Source organism: Vulpes lagopus, chromosome 6 (genome assembly GCF_018345385.1).
Source record: "Vulpes lagopus strain Blue_001 chromosome 6, ASM1834538v1, whole genome shotgun sequence".
NCBI lineage: Eukaryota > Metazoa > Chordata > Mammalia > Carnivora > Canidae > Vulpes > Vulpes lagopus.
This window is the reverse complement of record NC_054829.1, coordinates 70,445,834-70,468,611: the sequence shown is the minus strand read 5'-3', so window position 1 is coordinate 70,468,611 and position 22,778 is coordinate 70,445,834. Positions and strand designations below refer to the sequence as shown.

Here is a 22,778-nt window from a genome sequence, read left to right as displayed (position 1 = left end):
TCCATGCCTGACCTCTGGTACTTCCCTAGCTACTTAGAGGTGAACAAACGACTTTTCTCTTTAGCTGAGTCCATCAACCTCCAATTCCCAAAAGGTCCATTACAAAGAAACTTAATTTTAAAAAGCAAAAAATCTCAGGGGCGCTTGGCTGGCTCAGCGGGAAGAGCATGCAACTCTTGATTTTGGGATTGTGAGTTCGAGCCCCACATCTGGTGTAGAGATTACTTAATAAAAATTGAAAAAAAAAAAAACAGTAGAGAAATGAAAGAGAAACTGCTGAGTTTATAAAATGGACTTCTCAGCTAACTGAAATCAACTTCCAAGGATGGCTGGCATAGCCAGCTGCCTAAATATACAACTCCAGTTCCTGTCTTGTGTCATTTGCACTCTTGGGTCTGGCCTCTCTGTGGCATACTGTCACCTGGTTCTTAAGACTGCCCTTCGGTGATGCTAAGTTTCTTCCCTTACTGTCCTAAGCCAATGCCTGGGCCTACTCACTCCAGTAGTCACATGACTTGCCCCCTATACACTGCCATCAAGCCTGGGCCCTGCTCTGAGTGCAGCAGGAGGGTGAGCACTCACCTGGCTGTCAGTCAGTGGGAGCCAGTAGATGCAGGGAGCTGCCTTGGTCTTACGGAAAAGGTCGTCCAGCAGTTTGGCAGGTGGTTCCTCCTGAGCTTTTTCTGAGGTGGAAGCAAAGGAGTCAGTCTTTACGCCCGAAGACCCTGTGTCCCATCCCATTTGGGTCCCTTTCCCACCTACTAGCAGGTATGTGTGTCCCCACAGCTAAGTACCTTTCTTCTCACTCTTCTTTTCTTTAGACTTCGCACGTTCCTTGCGGCGGCGGTCACGGGACCGTGATCGGGAACGGGGCCCTTCTCGAACTTTGTCCCGATCCCATTCACGCTCTGATCGAGTTCGCTCCCGCCGCTCCATTTCCCGTTCCCGCTCTGCCCACTGTTCCCGCACCGCCCGCTCCTGCTCCCGCTGCTCTGCCCGGGGGTGCTGTGGTGGCTGGGCTGGGGGTGGGGGCGGGGGGTGCAGGGGCCGTGGTACCCCCTGCTCCTCTGTCTTAGTTTCAGAGGGACGGTCCACCAAGAGGCCCCGGTGATAATCCAGCTGTGGGTAGAGGAGGGACAAGGACAGTCAGGATGGACAGGAGAACACTCCCACTGAAGGAGCCCAGGTACCAGGGCATACAGATTTTGGAGTCCCATGGTTCAACTAAAGGAACCAAGGGGTAGGGAGAAGAGGGAGAAGGAATCTCAACGACTGCAGGTTTGGCCAGGATCTCAGCTGGATTCTAGCAGATAATGGCCTCCCCTGCCCCTCCCCTCCTTCCTTTCCCTAGGTTTCTCACCTCATCTTGTTCAGCATAGTCAGCACAAAGGAATTTGGGATTGGACTGGGGCCATTTGACCCCATGTAGAGCTGTGCGGGTGGCAACTGCTTCCTCTACTGTTGAGTACTGGTGGAGGAAGGGAGAAGGCAGAGGGTCACAACAGGCCTCAATCCCTCCCACTTGCCACAAGGCCCTCAAACCTGCCCACATTGTTACAAAAGGAAATATATGCCACAACCCAGAGAATCAACTTCCTCCCCTCACCGTTACAAAGCAGTGAGATTTGATCTTGTCAATCCAGAAGGCCTCTTCCACCAGAGTTCCTGTCCGGCCCAACAATTCCTTTAGTTGGCCTAAAGTGAAGGGACGCACCTGCCAAGGAAAATGGAGTTTCAGAGTCTTGAAAAAAGTAAGAACAATACCCCTGTAACTAGTCTTCAGATTTCCCCAAGTATATGGTACAGGAGTACAGCCTCAAAGTCTGGGTGCACAGGGGCCAGAACTCTCACATGGGAATGAGAGAAGAGTGAAGAATAGTAACACTAACTGACACTATGCACCAGGCCCTCTGCAAATCCTCTAGATGACCCTGCACAATGATACTCTGTCCCCATTTTTCAGATGAGGAGACCGGTTGTGAGAGATTAAGCCAGTCACTCAGTAAGTAAATAACTGGCAGATCTAGGAGTTGAAGTTAAGTAACAGGAATCCAAAGCTCAAACTCTCAAACACTAAACAAGGCTGTGCTGTGGGAAACGACTTTGGCTCACCAAATTGGAGATGTGGACGATGTTACTGATCTTGCCCCGGGGCGGGGAGGGCACCTGAGCAGTTCGGACTGGGTCATCAATTGTAATGGAAACTCCAGACTTTTGCTGGCTAATGGAACGTCGAGTTAAGGTATCTCCTAAAGTCACTATCAAAAAGAGAACACAAGAAAGTTTTCAGCAGGGAGCAGTACTGGCTCTCTTCCCTCTGCCATGCCTTTCTCTTATTCCCTAGCATGCAGTCACTCTTCCATCTACTCTTCCATTTAACTGTTCAGCAGCTACAGCGTGCAAGGTACCGTCTAGGCAAAGCTCCTCATTATGGAGCCTCACAGATTTTAACTAGCTTTCAAGAAGCTTAATAACTAGGAGAGGGAGGTAAAACATACACAAGATACTATAATAAAAAGCAGGAAACATGAAACCCTTTAAAAAGAGGTCCAAGGATGCCCAGGTGGCTCAGCAGTTGAGTGTCTGCCTTTGGCCCAGGACCTGATCGTGGAGACCCGGGATCGAGTTCCACATTGGGCTCCCTGCATGGAGCCTGCTTCTCCCTCTGCCTGTGTCTCTGCCTGTCTTTCATGAATAAATAAATAAAATTAAAAAGAGAGAGAGAGAGAGATATCCAAATAAAGTGCTATGGGAATACAGGGAGCCACATGCTTCACCTACCTTTCTTTACTTCATGCTCCACAGGTGGGGGCAGAGCCACCTCTACGGACACCTGAGGAGGTATTGGGGGTTCTGCTTCAGGCTCTTTCTCTTCTTCCTCTTCTTCCCTCTGCCCGTTCTCCTGGCCCTCTGCAGGTACTACCTGTAAGGTATCATATAATGGGCAGAATTCTTAAAACACCTAACTGGCACATGCTTTTCTGCCTCTGGTTTCCTAAGAGAGGGTGGTACAGTCAACCTAGAATGTTCCTTCCGCTCGGGGAAAGATTTCATTCTCCTCCACTGGATCTTGGGATTAATGCCTCAACTCTGCCATGAGGAGAATGAAGGCAAGAATGGGCAAATCTTTTCTGTATAGGGCAAGATGAGAAATATTTTTAGGCCTTGTGAGTCATACAGTCTCTGTTGCAACTATCCAACACTGACGTTAGAGCACATAAGCAGCCAGAGATAAGAGTAAAGGAGCTGGTATAGCTGTGTGCTCATAAAATTTTCTTTATTAAAGACAACAGGTTGGATTTGGTAGTCTGTTGACCCCTAAAAGGGCAATTAGCCCAACCCTCTGCACACATGGCAGTTTCCTTCCAGAACTCTACCTTAGTTGCCTGCTCTTGAGTCTACTGCCCACTCCCCTTACACTGGGGTGCAAGAGCCTCACCTGGGTGACGGTCCGGCATATCTTCAGCCCCTTGTCATGTGCTCCATCATCACCATTACGCTCTGTCTCATCCTCAGAGATTCGAGAGTCGTCAGCATGAAGATCCACAATAGCCTCCTGCCCCGCCAGGGGTTTGATGTCGGGGATGAGGCTCTGGGACACAGATACCCCCCACCCCGTTACACTGGGCCCGTGTCTATTCCCACCTCAATGTGTCTCATCCTCCCCTCCCTGGCTCCTCCCACCTCACCTTGAGTGATTCGGTGGTGATACTGATGGAGGGTTTCTTCTGTGTGGTGGCTGTGCTGGCTCCCCAACGCCGCTTCCGGCCAGGCTGGCCCCCCTCTGTGTCACTGTTTCCAGCTGGCACCCCCTTGGTAGCTGCTGTCCCCAAGAAATAGGACCGAACAGTTAGATGGTCTTAGGGTCCTCTGCTGGTTCACACCATAACACCTACAGATAGCCTTCAACTGGAATTTCAGTAAAAGGTTAACTTAAGGATATTGTATTTGGGGACTGGGGAAACCATGCTTCAGAGAGACCAATAAAAGAACTGGAGCCACTTCCTGACCAATAAAAACTAATCAATGAAGGCAATGAGGGATGGGTAGGTAACTAGGGTGGTGAGTAGTTTAAACTTTTAGTGGTAGAAATAACTAAAGTGCCAGGGAAGATGGACTGAGGAGGACACAGGAATGCAGAAAAACAAGACTATGTGACACCGGTATCTAAGTAAAGTTAATTTAAGATCGTGACATGATCTGATCATGTTTTAGGCTCATTTCCACACTACGACTTCATATTAAGTTATAGAGATCTGTTATGCTTCTATTTAGAGCTCTTCATTGGGAAAATGTTACTCTTTGAGGTGTGAACACTCTCATTTCCTTAGACACTCCTTCAGAATAAAGGATGTACTGATAAACAGTATAGAGGAGTCCCTCAAACTCACTGCTGGTTCTGAGGGTTCAGATGTTTGAAAGAGGAAACACATGTAGGGCTACATAGGAAATGGTGAGATATCTCACAGTGTCATTAGTTAAGAAAGAAATGTGACCTGGGAAAAATGACAGGGATTGCCTGTCACTGAATTTCAAAATGGAACCCTACATATGCCAAGATGATATATGTGGAGGGAATGGGGTTGGAAGGAGTGACCCAAGAACGCCCCTGAGAGAACAGGAATCTATTTCTCTATGAACTTTTATGGTACTCTTGACCTTTATTAGGTATTTGGGGCTAGACTTACAGACAACGGAGATCTTCCTCTTGAATGATTTGGGCATCGAGCTCTGTATAGAGAAGAAAAGGGGGGGGGAAGAGAAAGAGACACACCCCACAGAGAGGGGGGAAGGAGGTTAGATGGGGCAGTCTTAGCACAGGCTCCAAAGACAGAGAGAGAGAGAGAGAGAAAGAGAGAGAGAGAGACACAGAGACAGAGACCAAAACAGAAGCGGCAAACGGCAAAAACGAAGCAGAATCAATGCAAGTTAGAGAAAAAAATAAAATCAAACATCACAGCAGGGAAAAGTCATCTAGTCCATACCACACCTGTGTATTAGCTTAACCAGAAATAAGCTGGAAGGGGAATTCAGGAGCCTCCCAGCCCTTTAAAGGCATTGGTCATGCCCTCTTCCACTGTCTATGGGCCAAGAGGATGCCAAGCCAACAAGATATGCCCAGAACTGGGTCATCTAGCCCTTCTAGGTCTCCTTGAGAACTCTCAGAAAACACGAGGAAACAAGGAAAACCAACTTTGGGATGATCACTGCAACAAAGTAAGCCTCCTCCTTTTCTCAATGTCCAGCCTGACATCCACTGACAGTGGCTTTGAGTCACTTGGACAGCAGAAAGTTAGGACTGTCCACACTCCTACATGGCAGCATTAGATCCAGCGGAGATGAGGCTCCTAAGCCAACTGCCAGCAGAAAAGAATTTAAAAGTGCCTTTGATAAAGGAAGGTCTTTTTTGAGGGGGCAGACTGCCCCCTGGGGAGCCTCCGACTTTCCAACCACTGTACAAGCTCTAGCAAAGAGCCTTACTGTTTCCTCTCTGACCAGGGCTTAAGCCTTAGGGGCTCTGCCAAGGACCAGAAACTCCCAAACCTGCCTTTGAGCAAGTTTCTGCCCCACTCAGTGGGAGAAAGACTATGGACAGAGCAAAAAGAGGAAGAGATAGAAAAAGGGGATTAGTGCATTTTTAGATTTCAATGCTTATTTCTGGAAAAACTAAGACCTACCACCCTTCTAAAGGGTAGGGCAGGACCCTCTAGATGGAATTCCCTTTCCCCATCCAGCCCCCAGCCCCGTTTGTGTCATCTAACCAAGTCTCCTTGGTCTCCGTTAAGGGCCAGCCTGACCCTTAGCCGGACCACTCTCGATGGGTAAGTTAGTGAGGGAAAAAGGAAAAAAAAAAAAAAAGAAAAAAAAAAAAAAAAAAAAAAGAAAAAGAAAGAAAAAGAAAAAAAAAAGGAAAAAGGTCTTAATTAAAACAGGAAAAACATGAACCAAATAAATAAATAAATAAATCCAATAAAGAAATCAGAAAAATAAAGAGAAAATAATCAAAATAAAGACTAAATAAAAGGAAGAAGAAAATAAAGAAGAAAATAACTAGGAATATGACAAATGTTCCAGGTACCATCTCACACCTGGGATCTTCAGTTCAGCCAATCGCACCTCACTGTGTACTGTATCTAGTCAACCGCCGGTCCAATCAGAATGAGCCCTCCCTGCTAGGCGCTGTGCAATTGGTGGGGGGTTGGGTTGGCAAAAAAGGTGGGCGCACGGCGTGGTGGTCAGCACGGCACTGCCAGAGTCCTCCCAGGGGCGCAGGGGGGGCGGGAGGAAAACGTGTGGGGGGACGCTGCCCAGTTTCCATGATGTCAAGACAGTTCACTGGCGGTGGCCAGGCTCAGCGAGGGGTACGGGGGGAAAAGGGGCAGAGACATCAGTCCCAGCCCTGTAGGGGCATCATCTTGCAGTCCCTGATGAGATGGCCTGTGAGTAGCAGGAATGGTCCTGGCCTTTTATTGTGAGAGGCAGGCAGGACCCTATGTCCACCAGTGGTAAGATCCAGCAATACCACCACCCAATACTTGGAATCCAGGTGATGACTCCAGAGTCCCTTTCTCCTCTGCCTGTAAATGGGGAGGGGCTCCTCTCACCGAGTGGGATCATGGAGCCTCTGATGAAGGCAGCCTGGGGGTAGTAGGTGGAGAGCCCCAGGACCTGGCACACATTCAGCAGCAAGGTCAGAATACTTTTCTTCTGAGAGTTGTGTGTGGCATCTCCTCAGGGACTCCAGCTGAGACAGTGGTTCCAGTCAGGTGGATGGATGACCCCTGCCTCCAGGGATGGAGGAGAAGTTGGAGCAACCAACATGCTGCCCTTCACCATGGACAACAGGGACCAAAGGAAAGTCCATCTGATGAGCAAGTGGTGAAACATGGCTGGGCTGCCATCAGCATTAAATCCCTGGGCTCAAACCCTAGACTTCTCTGCAGGGTTCCTAGTCGTCACAGATTAAGCCGAGAGCCTCCACTTGGTATTTTACAGCATGGCACTGTGATCACAAGCATTGACTCTTTAGGAGGTCTTGGTGCCCTAGATGGGGATCCCAACAGTCTGTAGCAAACAAGGCAACCCACAGTCCTCAAAAGGGTAAGGGCATGTGGGCAGGCGCCCCAGCACTGACACAAGCTCTTCTTGGGGTGTCCCAAATAGGGAGATGATGCAAGTCCACCCCTTTCCAAATGCTTTTTGCTTTCTCAATACAAGTCTCTCCAGAACAGTGCTCTTCTTGGCCCCCTGACGTAAGCAAGGCAGGGAGGCAAAAGGGGGCCCATCACAGGATCCCATATACATGCCCCCCTCTGGCCAAGACACCGGGATAGCAGACTCGGCTCTGATTGGGCAGCTCAGTAGCAGCGGGTGGGTCCAGAGGAAGAGGCGGCATCAGCGATTGGCCAGTTGGGCAGGGTTATATTTTACGGGCGGATTACCGTACATGAGGTACTTGGACAAAGTTTTACGGGGAAGAAGGACCTTGTAATAAATAATATTCTGCACATCAAATCACTTTCACCGGCCCCCACCCCCGCAACACACACCAAAGAAAGGCTACACACACGACAGTCCCTCCCATCCTGTTACCCCACTCCCAAACCCAGCTAATTCTTTCTCTATTACTTTAAGAGCCAAGAAGACTTCGCTGGCTCCGATGGGGGGAGCCCCCTGAATTGGGTGCAGGATACAAGATAATATATATGCCAAAAAAAAGGACATAAGAGGGGCCCGAGATATGGAGAAGGGGCCTTTGGGATCATCACCCCAAGCGCTGGTTTAAGTAGCTATAGCTCTGCAATATGACCACTAGAGGGCAGAGGAGGAACAAAAATTCCTCAGCGCGGCTGGTCAGCTCAGAACCACCAAAGCCCACTAGGTGGCGCTGAGCTCCCACAGGCTTTTAAAAAGGAGGGAAAGCTTCAACAGTTACCACACAGGGAGAAGCAGCTTGAGAGGGGAAAGCTGGGCCTGGGTCTTGGATAAAGGGCCATTAACGGACTTTTCCTTTAGTTACAAACTTCCCAGAGTCTGGACTGCACTACTTCCCCAACAAAGAAAGGGGAACAAATGAGCCCTGTCCCCATCACAAGGGGGTCTCCCTTGCTAAACCAGCGAATTCTCCCTTGGCCCTATCCTGATCCAAGTCAGCCTAGTCCCTTCTTTAAGCTATCCCACGGTGTAAGAGGGATCACCAAAGTGGTGTCTACTCTCTCCCCTAGGTCCACTCCTGCCCACCCACTCCAACAGGTGGCTTGGAAATTTACCTCTTTCTTCTCCTCATCTTCAGCACTGCCCTCTGGGCGGTCATCATTGCTGACTTGGTCTGCAATAGGCACGGGGGGTTCTGGAACCTCATTTTCAGGTCTGTTTTCACTTGTGTCCATGGTCACTTCCTCCTTCTCCTCACTGATAGTATGGGGAGAGGTAGAGAGGAAAGGGCAGGAAAGAACCAAGGGGAAGAGAGAGCAAGACATTAGGTTTTGGGTCAGGAAACCCCCATGCCTCATCACTTGGGTGGGCTTCTTTTCAGAGGAGACTAGAGACCTGGCCCCCACAGGAAAAGTAGGAAAACAGTTTTCCTTGGGAAAATAGCACAGATCTTAGCAACCGCATCCATCCACTGCCCAGATGGGATAAAGCTGTGACATGTGGGGTCAGGACTCCCAACTGTTTTTAGGTAATTCACCAGAGTACTCTTACATGGAAAGGAAAAACATACCACTCTAAACACAGTCCCTCAAAAGTGACTGTGATTTGCTCACAACCCTGTAGCCTCCCTATCCCCTGGCCACAGGCATCTTTAACAAAATTGCATGAGAAATTACGGGAAGCCTGATTGCTTAAGACGAGGAAGAATGGCCGTGGCAAGTGATCCCAACCTTGTGTTTATAATCAACTGCTTAATAAGGCCTACTGACCTACAGGATCTGGAAACAACAGGAATGGAGAAATTGTGGGGCGAGGAGGGGCAGGGAGATTGCAGGGACAGTAGGGCTGGTGAAGGTTCAAAATTCAATGAGGACCCTCTCAACCAAAAGAAAAAACTACAACTGCTGGAGTTTGAAAGCTCAGAGAAGAATCAGGCCACTTTTACCTGCTCAGAGGTGTAGGAATTGTTCTTACATTCGGCTTTCACCCAGTTTCTCCCATTCCCTCATTCCAACTTCCAAGAGATAAAGAGAGCAGGCCTCCCAGTCAGGACACACCCTCCAGCCCACCTTACATCCCCTCCACCAACTACAAATACTGAATCCTCCCACCCCCACTCTGAATCACACAAGTTAGCTTCCATTTCAGGCAACGAATCCCTGAGATTCACTTGAGATAAACTATTCATCTCCTTTTTCTGTCTTCATCCCTAACTTCTATCTCTACTCTCACTCCCACTACCACCCAAACAGTGGGAGGGAAAAAAAAATCAAATTAAGATAATCAGGGGCCTAAGACCCAGGGGAGGGGAAACCAAGCCTCCACACGTTGATAACCACCACTAGAAAATTCAGCATTCCCAACAGGCTGACTGACACTCAGAGGTCAGAACAGCCTCCCCGAGGCAGGGAGGGATGCACGGGAAGGGGGAGGGGAAAATCGGAACTGTGCCCCCAGCTAATCGGCCCCCACAGAAACACGCGATTCAACTGCCTAAATGGAAAGAAAAGACTTATCTAAAAAATACCTATTTCCCACACGGAGAGGGCAAGTTGGGCCAATTAGAAATCAGGCAGGAAGGACAAAGGGGAAAGCAGAATGACTGAAAACAAACCAAAACGAAAGACGGAATGAAAGCCATGGGGAAGAGAAGGAAGATGAGGTAGGTAGAGTGGTGGGGAAGAGGGATACATGGAAATGTGAAGCTCTCACCCTTCTTTGCTTTCTGATAACATGATTTTTTTTCTCCCCCTGGAAGTGCTGTTTATCCCTTTCTGGAATGGAAGAAATAATAAAAACCAAACAAAAAAATCCTAAAAAAAAAAAAGAAAAGAAAAAAAAAGAACCCACAACACCTTCCTTGTCCCAATAGCCCACCACCTCCTCCCCAGCCACCCGATCCAGAGAGAGAAAATCGAGATGCAGCAACTGGGGATCCAAAAAATGGTAAATGGAAGGGGAGGTGGTGGTGGTGAGGGGAGGCTAAAATAGATCTGGCTTTTAAGAGATAAGCGTTAAGTCCTCACGGCAAACCCCGAGTTCGGCTGGATTGGTCTCTCTGGAGAAGGAGGAGGAAGAGGGCCAGGCTGCTGGTAGTGGCTGGCTCTATTGTATTGGCGGAGCGGCAGCGATCAGCCGGAGACATGCAGGGGAGCCATCTTGCCACTTACCCAGCAGCCCGTGTGTGCGGATGGGGGAGGGCCCTGCTGCAGCAGGGGAGGGGAAAAGAGAAGAGGGAGGGCGCTGAGTGAGCAAGGTTCTTATCCTCCGGCAGGCCACAGGGAGCTCACTGCTGGCTCAATAGGCCTGGCCTTTTTCCTTCTTTTCTCAGGTTACAACAGCCACTGAGGCCTAAGCCCGCAGGGAGAGGGTGCGCTCTCCTTATCCCAGGGGCGGGGGAGGGGGCTGGGTGGAGAGGACATACAAAGTTACAGCTGCTTGCTTGGAAGAGTCCGGAGAATAGAAAGAAGGGAAACAGCAGAGCTGGGAGTGAAAAATGATTAAAGAAGGAAGACAACAAAGCCAAAGTTGAAAGAGACACAGAATGGACGGCCATGAGCAATTTTTTATGTGCCCACCTCCCTCTATCCTAGAAGCCAGTCAGCTGCTCATGCAGGGAGGTGGGATGAGAACTGGCACTATCCAATCGCTACAGCAGCTAGCTGGCTGCTCACCCCCAAGCAATGACCACGTGTTATTACTCCAACCTGTCCTTTCTCCAGGGATGGCGGGAGAGCAGAGCAGAGTTCCTTTTTTGAATTACCAGCAGAGAGGGGGAGAGGTGTCTCTGAAGAGATGACAGACAACTTTGTTTCACAGAGTCTTTAATAAGGTCACCCTGCTCCAGGGTCCACTGGAGCCAGAAAGGAAAAGGATAAACAGAGCAAGGGGACCTTGGTAGCTGAAGCATGAAGGCCACTTCTTGGAGCAAGGGCTCCAAGGTGGGGGCTCCAAAGCAGACAAGCAGCTGAAGTGAGAGCTGTTACACATGGCTGGGGGTTGGGGGAGGTCTGCTGGGCCCAAAGTGTTTGGGAACTAAACGGAAATTATTAATCATGGGCATTTTCACCAGACTAAATGTGAAATACGAAGCTGACTCTAACCATTAAAAAAAAAAGCCCTCAGCAGATGCTCAAAGACTCCTTTGTTGACTGCAAAGGTGCTCCTTTTACACCCCAGTGGCAGCAGAGGTCTAAAGCTAAGACAAGCTCCTGGGTCTTTAATCAAAAGCTTGGTATTATCCTATTTGTAATACCAGAGCTTTCAGCCAGGAATAAAATTGCCTCCCCACTGAAATCTTGTACATGCCAATTACATGTTAAAGTGGTCATGTTTACACATTACTCTAAAAGCTCCCTTTCACTTGTGGTCCATCTGCTAATAAGACAGAGCTCTGCAGTCAAACTGGCTATGGCCCAATCATAGCCCAACCGTGCTCCCATATAAATTCTATGATACTGGGCAAGTCTCTCTGGTCTTCTCTGTATATCTATTACTTTATCTGTAAAGTGGGAATCAAAACAATACTGATCTCATGGAACAATGTGATAAGGCTTTGCCTTTAAGAGTTTGGCTTGGACAACACTCCAAGTCAGGATAAGGATATTCATAAACACATGTACATTTAATAGACCATTATCTCATTGATACCACTTAGGGAGGTTTCTTAAAGAGTAGACTGAGCTTTCTCTGATGTGAAGGCATTCAGTAGTTGGTCTGACAGGTTTTCAGCAAGGGCCTTTCACTTTGTATAATAACCGCTGGATAACTTGCCTCTCACCTCCACCTTGCAGGATTCCTCAAGGTCAGGGACTACGTACCCTACCTAGTCCCTGGCCCACAGCCTAACACAAAGAAATGCTCAGTAAATATTTCTCAATTAGGCCATCATTGTGTGTACCAAGTGGACACTGTAATAATCGCTTGCTGAACTAAAAGTTTTCTTCTTTTTAAAAGTAAGCTCTATACCTGATGTGGGGTTTGAACTCATGACCCCAAGATCAAGAGTTGCATGCTCTACCAACTAAGCCAGAAAGGAGCCCCAAAGTTTTTTCTTTTTTTTCCCCCAAAGTTTTCTTAAAATTCTTTTTAGATGGAATCCCTACAGAGGATATTACCTTTTAACATCCTCAAATAAATGTTCCCCGCCCATCAATTGTCCTAAAATAGTTTCAGCTGCCAAATATGCCTCTCCAGAAGTAGCTTCCTTAGAGGAACAATTTCTCTTTCACTGGAAATTCTTTTTCAAGAATAGGAATTTTACCACATTATCCTTGGCTTTAGGACACACTGAGTTTGTGCCATCTATTTCCCTACGAACAATTCTGTGGAATCCAGGATTCCTAAGACTTTATTTTCATAAGAAAAAGAGGAATCCTTAAAATTGCCCTGGAAAGGGACTCAATCTATTTGCAGGACCAGTCCCAAAGCCTTGTTAGCTACTTGTCAGAGCCCCATGAAGCTTTTCTTTGCAGCCCTTTTAAAACAAAAGGCATCCATCCTGGCATCTCCCTTCCCACACTTAAGTTCTTGCACAAATATTTCTGTATCTTTGAAAAAACTGTGAAATTGCATGGGGACTTGAGGGTGGGAGATATCTATCCATAACTGAACAGCACACAAAACATTTGTAGCTCAGGAGAAAAGGACAAAACTACTTGGAGACTAATAACATCACATTATAGTTCATATCTAAATAAGAATCAGAGAAACTAATAGAAAAGCAAATTTCTACAGGCATGTATGTTTTATGTTTGAACTTTAGTTATTGTAGAAAATTCATGAGGATGAGCTGAGGATCTGATATGGAATAGTGAGATATGACAACTCTCAAGCAGTGAGACTTAAATATAGAATATTTGCAGGGGTATACTAGTTCTAAGATGACCAAGGACAATATGATTTGGGGAGTATGACCTTAAATTCCAATTTCTCAGTAAACAAACGCTATTGATGATAATAAATTCTGCTTTTAAAAATGATGCATCATTTGGCATATTGGCACTGTTAAGTCCTCTAGAGAGTAACCATTACATTGTCACACTGGCTTAAAGGACTATTTCCTTATTTGTACTCAGGCAAAAGGACAATAAGCATAAGCCAAAAGCCCAAAGTTACTATTGCCTGCGAGAGTTGGATACTCAGGAAGGTTGTATTTAGAAAAACTCAGGTTTGAATTAACTACTGCTGGATGATACAGTTGCTCACATAAAAGTTCTTTTCTTCCCCCCTCTATTTTTTTTTTTAAACATAAAAACAGAGTAGCATTATTTTCTGCTGTATGAGGACACTTTTGTTATATCCACAGTGGACAGAAGACTGGGTTTTAGAACATGCTCAACTGAAACAAGACTGAGGGCTCACAAATTCCTTCTCCAACCAATGACGAGATACCTTACCTCATAAATTTAGAATTCCTCAGGGCACAATCAGAATCAGAAAGGATTTAACAAAGCACAGAAAAAGTTAAGCAATCTCTTCCAGGTGCTGACAGGTCTTTGAAATCTTTTTTTTTTTTTTTTTTTTTTAAACACTTTACTGAATCAACAGGGCCTAGCTCTATGTCTTGTTGAGACAGACAGGAAAACCAAGGTTAAGCTACAAACAGTCATTTCCACTTAATTGGCCAGGGGCTCCAGAGGTCACCAGGCTGAAAACTAGGACTCTAGAGGGGTGAAAGACTAGGAGTGTTGTGAATCAGATGCAGCAGGGCCTTGAGAAATGTAGGCGATGTTCTCAAAGATTCATTTACCAGATCCAGTGTCATAATAGCCTATGAGTTTAGGCTTTGGGGCATGTCTTTTTATTAGGCTGCTGAACAGGCCATCTGGAAGCCAGGCAGAGGGAAAGTAGGTAAAGGCGATGTGTGTGAGCTACTCCTGAGCTCAGATTGCATTTCTCATCTATACGTTGCTCCACTGAAGCTTGCCTAGGCAACAATGGACAGTCTCAGTATTAGCCCAAGGTGTCACTTGCCTATCATCTTGTTGGAATAAATATGACTAGATTACCTCGGTCATAAAATGGAAGATCAAAGGCACGTTTATGTGGGGAGAAAAACTCTGTACATGACTCCAGGCTTCATTTGTCCTGGACTTGCATGCTAAAAAGTCCAGAAATAAAGATGTTTCAAAATAGCATCAAGTGCTGTTTTGCTGCCAGGATCTCATAGACCAAGTGAATTTTAGGGTAAGAAAAACCTTTTTAGAAAATTACTTGCTTCTTAAAGTGTATAAGAGGCAGCTCCTCAGGCCCAATTAGTAGTAGGTTGTCAACACCTACTTCAAAACTGCCTTTATACAAAGGATATGTACCCCCTTGGGATGGGTTAGGAGAAGGCAGGTATTATCTCTGGTTGCTGGATATGGAAGGCAAGGTGTCACCCCATTTCCTCATCGATGGTGTAGTTGGGGAATCCTGAACACTTTCCAGAATCCGCTGGGTTTTCACTTTATGGTCCTAGAAGAAAAACCCCCTTCCAAAGGATAATGTACCCATCCCAAAGGGGAAATAACAAAAACTTTTCAAAGGAAGTATAGTGAACTTTTGACTTTCAAACCAAAAAAATAACAGCCACAAGATGGCAGCAGAGGCAAGACCATTAGAATAGACAAGGCAAGGGTATGTCCCAAGGCGAAAGCTACATAGATAGTAAGAAGAATAAAACTAGTATTAAAGTCAAAAAGAAATGAGATAATAAATGTCACCTGCCCACCACCCTCGAAAATCAGAGGAAAGATAGTCTGAAGCTCTCAGAAGAGTGTAAATTATTAGACTTTTACATAAAGGGGAAAATCATACTGGCAGGATTAGTGTTAAAATGACATAAAACCAACACAGAACAACTTTCGGTCAACTGTCTACACTGGATGTTCATTAAAGCAGTACAGGATTCTTGATGACTAAAGTAAGCAATTGTATTTCTGCAATGTTTTGCTTTTCATTTCCCATAGCACTCTGAAGCCAGGAACTTGGGTTCAATGGCTTTTTAACGCAATAGTACCTAGCTCAGTACCTAGCTCAGAATAATGCATGAATGATATACCTGTGTTCTTACCTGTATTTTTCTAGAATTAAATGTAAGGAACAAAAAGCTCACATTAATTATGAAAATGGTAAAAATCAAACCAAGGGCCTTAGGGGTCCAAAAACAAACTTCTGACTTGATTGATACACGCTTCATATTTTGCTGTATATCTAATAAGAACTAAGATAGACTGTGCTTAATAAAAAAAACAGCTAACAACTAGGGAAAACAGAAATCAAACACAACACTCTCCTGTGTCTTTCTTGGTAGATTCCTGGTATGCTTTATTAAACTGTTCCCAGACTCAGATATAGCTAGTAAATGTGAGTTATAAGTTAAGATGCCCCGAGTCAACTCCCTTACACTGTCTTGAGTTTGGAAAACAAAGCCTCCGCTACCTGCTCCTTAAAGGAACTATTTTGGTCAGATGACCAATTGGGTTTCCATATGCTCTAACCACCACTTTTCAGACTACCTTAAAAATTCTGGTGGCACCTCTCAACAGAACCACTGAAGCCTAGCCTCTGTCCAGATAAAGCTCTGCCTTTATGTTTTAGAAGGAAACGAGGACTACTTAGTCAAAGAAGCCCAGGGAGCAAAGAACTATTTATTCCATATTCCCAGTTCCTTGTTATACCCTAGTTGAGAGAGATTACTTACACAGTGTGATGAATCCTTTCTGATTCAGGTAGGTGAGCAGTCTGGGTCTCTGAGGTTTGGGGCTGTGTGGCAGCTGGTGGCTCTGCCTCTTCAGCTTCACACTTCTTTGGGCTCCCCTGTCAGGACAAACATAGCAAAATGCCCATAGCAACATACTTAAATCTGCTTGGTTCTTTTCTTTAACCTGGAGCTGGTAAGGCAGATTAGAACTTACACAGTAGTAGTTCCACACTTAGCCCTATATATCTTTGTTATTTTAGTTTAGAAAGTGGAATAGAATGATGCTTAAAGAATTTCTTTTTTTTTTTTAAGGTTTATATAACTTTATTAGGCCAATGACACTAAAAACCACTTTGTCCTTAAATTAAGAACATATAACTAAATACTTAAAAGTATTTTAACTCCCCTTTAACACATACTCAGAAAAATTAAATATGTTTACAATTTTTTGAAAGACTAGAATCCTTAGGCTGAACAGGCCTTGGAAGTGATGGGGCCTAGTATGACTGGCCCTCCTTCAGATACTTGAATCTCTTCTCCTATGAACACTAACCAGGCTAGGATTTCCAGAGTTTTCATCATCCTAACACTCTACTTCCTAAATTACAACAAAGCACAGAAAAGTAAGATGAAATTCTAAGGACCTACCTGAAGATAAGAAATATAAGAAACTTATAGAAGTACTTTTACTTAGGAATAACAAATTCAAAAACTGAATTTAATTCAGCATTGCTTAAAGAATTTCTATGCCAGCAATTATTTTATTAGAATTCTTTTCTTGAGAAAACTGAGAAAAGGCTTCCTTTGGGGCAGAAAAAAAAGAGACATTCTGTGGAAGTGACCCTGGGAGCCCTGGAGATAAGAACCCTGCTGCCTAGCCTCATACAGAGCTTTCATCAACCAGAAAGTTGGAACTGAGTTCAGTGGAACCTTACAGGTATCCCCAACCATCTACCTTTCCAATGAACATTATCTACACTGACCTTTCAGTTTTATAACTAAGACAAAAAGGAAAATCATGCCTAATCCTCCATCTCCTCCTATGGAGGGGACATAATAGCCTACCCGCTCAGGTTGTAACCTCTGGGTCACATGCTTTTCAGCTGGCTCAGGTTGGCTCAAACGCCTCACTTGGATAGAGGATGAGGTGGAAGTCCTCTCCTTTGGCTCAAGGACCTGCAGTTGTGGCACAGGTGGAGTTGCAACCTCCTGCCCAGAAGAGGGATCTTTGGTTTCAGTGTAGCTGGTGCTGCTGTCCCTGGAGATTCCAGGGCTCAGAGACTAAAGAAATGAAGCACATAAGGCAAATTATTTTATATGGTATATATTCAATATGTCACTGAGTTTCCCAATTCCGCTGGACCCTTCTGTCCCTATGTTTATTCCTGTTTGAGTCCGTGACCTCCTTGACTTCCTAGATTATTGGCAAATTATTAAGTCTCAGCTAGATGCTGGGTTACTAGGATACACACATAAAAAGGAATGTCCATATCCTCAAGTTTACAGTCTACTGAGGGAGATAGGTAAATGATTCAACTTTAGAATCAAAGAGACTCAAAAAAATGAAAAAGGACTCTATGTAGGGATCAAGGAATTAAAAATTAGACTCAGAAATAATGGGAACATAATCACTGACCTGGGGAATAAAGGAAGCTTTTCCCATTCCTGCCAGAAATTATAATAGGTTCTCCTAGGGTTGAAAAACACTGGAATACAGACAAAACATCAATGCACCCAGGATTCTCCCACACTTACTTTTCTGCTGTTGCTTGAAGCTGAACGAGAACGGGAACGGGAACGTGACCTAGACTCTGATGTTGATCGGGAGCCCATCTCAGATCTACCACGAGGGTTGGTATGAGTACGTGCCCGAGATACATCTCTCTGCTTGGATCTTAGAGATGAGTGAGACTGAGAGCCTGAGCTGTCCGGAGAGCGAGATCTTGATCTAGAACTGGAGGATGAAGAGGAGGATCGGCTTGAGGATGAGTCAGCTGACTGTTTCAATCTGTGGCTTGGAAGAAGAGTATGAGAAGCCCTTCTACCTTCCTTCTGTTCCAAAGACAGCTGTTTCAGAGATTCCTCGGTGATCCCTTTGGCTGGTGCTAATTCCTCAATTTTAAAAGGGAATGGCTGAACATATTTTTCGGACTCAGTTTCAAGACCCTTCTGGGTTGAGCATTCAGCTAGTGTGCTTTTCTGAACTAGAGGCAGGACACTCTCCTCTGGCACTTTCTCTGCTAGAGATTCTGCTTTGGTGTCTGCAGGACTTGACAAAGGAGACAGGCGTCCCACCAACTGAACAGTATGTGGAGATATTAATAGCTCCCTGGCCTCACCATCTGTATTAGGAGGAGATAGCTGAGTGAGGACAGGGGGAGCTGGGCCTTCCATGGGCTCTATTTCTTCTTCACTCTGGAGTTGTGTATTAGGTGGTGGTGAAGATGCTTCCTTGATAAGTAAAGGCGGAGGAGTTTCCTCTTCACCAACATTTTGCTCTGGTTGTAGCACAAGAGGAGCCTTCTCCAGATCTTCAGTCAGTCGAGGAGGGGAAGGGGACTTTGATTTTTCCTCCAAGCCTTTTGAAATTTTTGTTTGTTTTTCTTCTTCAAGGGAAGAAACTGTTTTCATCTCTTTTTCCTGCTGATATCTGGCCACATGACTTCTTCTCGCTTCTTCCTGGGACCTTGTAACTCTTCCTCCTCTCTCTAGCTCCTCCTGTTCCGGGGATCTTATGCTTTGGTGTCTCTCATCTATCACCTCCTCTGGTTTTACTCTGGGCATCTCTTCCCCCTCTTCTGCTTCCTTAAACTGTTTCAGGACAGGTGGTGCATCCCTAGATTTTTGTCCCTCCTCTTCCTCTTCTTCCTCTTCCTCCTCCTCCTCTTCTTCCTCCTCTGTTTTCAAATTTCGATCTGCTCTGACCCTCAGATTTCTGGAAGGTGTTTCTTGATCCTCTTCCTCCTCGGTCACCTGGCTACACTCAGAGAGTTTAGCTGCTCTTGCCTGAAAGAAAAGATATACAATGGTTCCAAGTATATTTGCCTCTATCAACACAGGAAAAAAAGTATCTCAGAAGATACACACAGAAAGGAGAAACTCAATGATACAGGCTTGCATCCATACAAACAAGTGTGGCAGTAAACAAGCATGACTTGTCAAGCTGTTATGGGAATCAATATAGAGTACAAAAGGAATACAATTTATGAAACTGCTACTAGTTCATTTTCTAGTTTCAAACTTTAAAAATAAATACACACTGAACATCTAGAAAGTAGTAAGGGAAGGGGGTGGGGGAACTGATCTATCATCACTTAATATAATTATCTTTTATCATTTGGGTATATTGACTTTTTTCCCTATTCATTTCTTTTCATAGTCATAACCACACCACAGATACACTTTTGTGTTCTGTTCACTTAACACTGTATCATATGGCTTTAAAGTTTTTTGTTTTTATTTATTTATTTATTTATTTATTTATTTGAGAGAGAAAGAGAGAGAGAGACAGGCAGAGACATACGCAGAGACATAGGCAGAGGGAGAAGTAGGTTCCATGCAGGGAGCCTGATATGGGTGGGACTTGATTCCGGGACTCCCGGATCATGACCTGAACCAAAGGCAGATGCGCAACTGCTGAGCCACCCAGGTGTCCCTGGCTTTAAAGTTCTAATTGAGTAATTTTATCTTTTCTAATAATGTACTTTAGAAATACAGACCAGCCTGTTAACTTTCATAATTAAGTTTTAGTTTTCATATATTTGCTTAAAAACCTGAACAGACCTAATTAGAAAACAAAAAAACAACTCTTTTGTCTGGGCTGCCCATATGCCATCTAAACTGAGGAAGACCTCGGCCACCTGAGCCACGGCCACATTGGCAAGTCCTTGGAAACACCCAGGAAGCCAAGGTAATGCTGGTGGCATGCATCAACATGGGATCAACTCTGACAAATATTACCTAGGTCACCTTGGTAATGAGGCATTACCACTTAAGAGAAGTCAGAGCTTCTGCCCATCTGTCAACCCCAACACACTGTGGACTTTAGTTAGTGAGCAGACAAGGGTAAATACTGCCAAAAACAAGACTGGAGCTGCTCCTATCACTGACATGGTGTAGTCAGGCTATGACAAAGTTTTGAAGAAGGGAAAGCTCCCCAAACAGCCTGTCATGAGGTCATTGTTCAGTAGAAAAGCTGAGAAGATGAAGGGTGGGGGGAGGCTTGCATCCTACTAGCTTGAAGCCAAGTAGAGGGAGGTTCATTAAATGCTAACAAGTGCTTTTCAAAAAAACACAAACAAAAATAAAATCACCGCTCCTCCCAATAACACACAAAAAAGTGAGATAAAGAGGAGAAAGAAGAAAATTACAGGGGAACCTAGGTCGATCAGTCTGTTAAGCGTCTGCCTTTGGCTCAGGTCATGATCCAGGGTCCTAGGATCAAGCCCCCAACTGGGCTCCCTGCTCAATGGGGAGCCTGCTTCTCCCTCTCTGCTCCTCCTTCTGCTTATGCACTCCCTAATAAATAATCTTAAAAAAAAAAAAAAAAAAGAGAGAGAGAGAGAGAGAGAATGAGAGAGAAGTATAGAAATCTAAAGAGACACCAACTCTGAAAAAGTGATGGAAGGAGATATACAAAGCAGTACCCAGAGAGGTGACAGAAGCTTTAACAGGTATCTGAGTTACCTGTCTGACCCTGGATGATCGTCTTTCTCCTTTCCTTGGTTTATCATCATCAGATTCACCTTTCTCTTCAGAAATAGAGGAGCTTTTTCCTATCAAATGAAAGAAAATCAAGTCAGATTCATGGTGTAAACATTCATTTGAAGACGCTTTCTAAAATTCAATTATAGCATATGAGTTGGTCAATACGTATCTATATTCATTTCTTTAAATTCTACGGAGAATACTATATAAAGTTCTAAGAGGGGTGTGTGCCTGGGTGGTTCAGTTGGTTAAGCAGCCAACTCTTGGCTTTGGCTCAGGTCATGATCTCAGGGTTCTGGAACTGAGCCCTGAGTTGGACTCTGCAGTCAGTGGGGAGTTGGCTTGAGGATGTTCTCTCTCTCCCTCTCCTTCTGCCCCTCTCCCTGTTCACATGCACTTGTTTTCCAAAAAAAAAAATAAATCTTAAAAAAAAAAAAGTTCTAAGGGTCTTATTGATTATTCCTACTGTGCATGTCTGGAGTATTTTCAATATCCCAAAGACAATTCACATATTAGACATAACTCAAATAACTGTAAAATAACTACTAGGGGCTTCAAACTGTTTAGCAGGAATGTACAAATACAAAACATGCTTATTTCTATAAAGTGTTTTATCACTATTTTTCTGGATTGCCTATTGCTACCACTAGTTTTTTTTTTTTTTTTTTTTTTAAGATTTATTTATTTATTTATTTATTTATTCATAGAGACACAGAGAGAGAGAGGCAGAGACCCAGGCAGAGGGAGAAGCAGGCTCCATGCAGAGAGCCCGACGCAGGACAAGATCCAGGGTCTCCAGGATCACGCCCTGGGATGCAGGAGGTGCTAAACTGCTGCGCCACCAGGGCTGCCCGCTACCACTAGTTTTGAACAAAATATAATGATTAACAGACCAGTTTGTAAAATAATCTCATGAAGTAAGTACTTACATGAATTGTTTTTGGGCCCTAATATTCCTAGAAATTACTTCAAGCCACTGGACAGGGCTTCAGAAATGGGCCCTTTCAATTACTGTTTTATTTATTTAGTTTTGTTTTAAAGACTTTTATTTACTTAATTGACAGAGAGAATGAGAGAGTACAAGCAGGGAGAGAGTACAACATAAGCAGAGAAACAGGCTCCCGCAAAGCAGGGAGCCCGATGTGGGGCTTGATCTCAGGGCCCCGGGATCATGACGTAAGCTGAAGGCAGATGTTTAACTGACTGAGCCACCCAGGTACCCCTTAATTATGTTTTTATATAAAGTGCTCAAGGTGGGATTCTTTTTGAAAGGAAAAATAAGTTCAAGAAAGCTTGAAAACCACCAATCTAGGTCATTTCAAATAATAACTCCATGTAAAACTAGAAACAAAATTTTGTTCACATTCCATAAGAAAAGGTGATTGTGCATAAATCACTTAAAAAATTTGGGCCCAGGGACGCCCGATGGCTCTGCGGTTGAGCACCTGCCTTCGGCCCAGGGTGTGATCCTGGAGACCCAGAATCGAGTCCCACATCAGGCTCCCTGCATGGAGCCTGTTTCTCCCTGTGTCGTGTCTCTGCCTCTCTGTGTGTCTCTCATAAATAAAAAAAGAAAAAAAAAATTGGGGCCCAGGCGCCTGGATGGCTCAGTCAGTTGAGTGTCTGCCTTGGGCTCAGGTCATCATCCCAGGGCCCTGGGATTGACTGAGCCCCATGTCAGGCTCCATGCTTAGTGGGGAGCCCACTGCTCCCTCTGCTTTTCCCCTGCTTATGTATGAGTGCCCTTGCTCTCTTTCAAATAAAAATAAAACCTTAGGGATCCCTGGGTGGCGCAGTGGTTTGGCGCCTGCCTTTGGCCCAGGGCGCGATCCTGGAGACCCGGGATCGAATCCCACGTCAGGCTCCCGGTGCATGGAGCCTGCTTCTCCCTCTGCCTGTGTCTCTGCCTCTCTCTCTCTCTCTCTCTGTGACTATCATAAATAAATAAAATAAATAAATAAATAAAACCTTAAAAAAAAAAAAAAAAACTGGGGTCTTGGGACACTTGGGTGGCTCAGTCAGTTAAGCATCCAACTCTTGATTTTGGCTCAGGTCGTGATATCAAGGTTGTGAGATCGGGCCATGCACTGGGGTCTGCACTCAATATGGAGCCTGCTTGAGATTCTCTCTTCCTCCCTCTCCCCATCCCCACTCTCATGCAAGTGTGCTCTCTCTCTAAAACAACCCCCCCACACACACAGACACAACCAAATTTGGGTCTCAATGTCTT

The 22,778-nt window shown here is 45.1% G+C and overlaps 1 protein-coding gene across 6 annotated transcripts in view; it reads right to left on the bottom strand.

The window, feature by feature from the left end:
* ACIN1 (apoptotic chromatin condensation inducer 1) overlaps positions 1–22,778 on the bottom strand; it is a 35,990-nt gene that overhangs the window by 1,149 nt on the left and 12,063 nt on the right. For 2 of the 6 annotated variants that reach the window (XM_041758156.1, XM_041758160.1), the window contains 14 exons: positions 20,528–20,616; positions 17,597–18,847; positions 16,907–17,122; positions 15,842–15,957; positions 8,271–8,412; positions 4,689–4,731; positions 3,690–3,823; positions 3,440–3,592; positions 2,782–2,923; positions 2,113–2,258; positions 1,607–1,714; positions 1,361–1,468; positions 795–1,119; positions 583–683 (listed from right to left, as the gene is read on the bottom strand). In XM_041758156.1, coding sequence (XP_041614090.1) covers positions 583–683; positions 795–1,119; positions 1,361–1,468; positions 1,607–1,714; positions 2,113–2,258; positions 2,782–2,923; positions 3,440–3,592; positions 3,690–3,823; positions 4,689–4,731; positions 8,271–8,412; positions 15,842–15,957; positions 16,907–17,122; positions 17,597–18,847; positions 20,528–20,616 — 3,074 coding nt within the window. Of the gene's footprint in view, positions 1–582; positions 684–794; positions 1,120–1,360; positions 1,469–1,606; positions 1,715–2,112; positions 2,259–2,781; positions 2,924–3,439; positions 3,593–3,689; positions 3,824–4,688; positions 4,732–8,270; positions 8,413–10,181; positions 10,330–15,841; positions 15,958–16,906; positions 17,123–17,596; positions 18,848–20,527; positions 20,617–22,778 lie in introns of those variants that run through there. The other 4 variants (XM_041758159.1, XM_041758158.1, XM_041758157.1 and 1 more) reach the window with 4 other exon arrangements.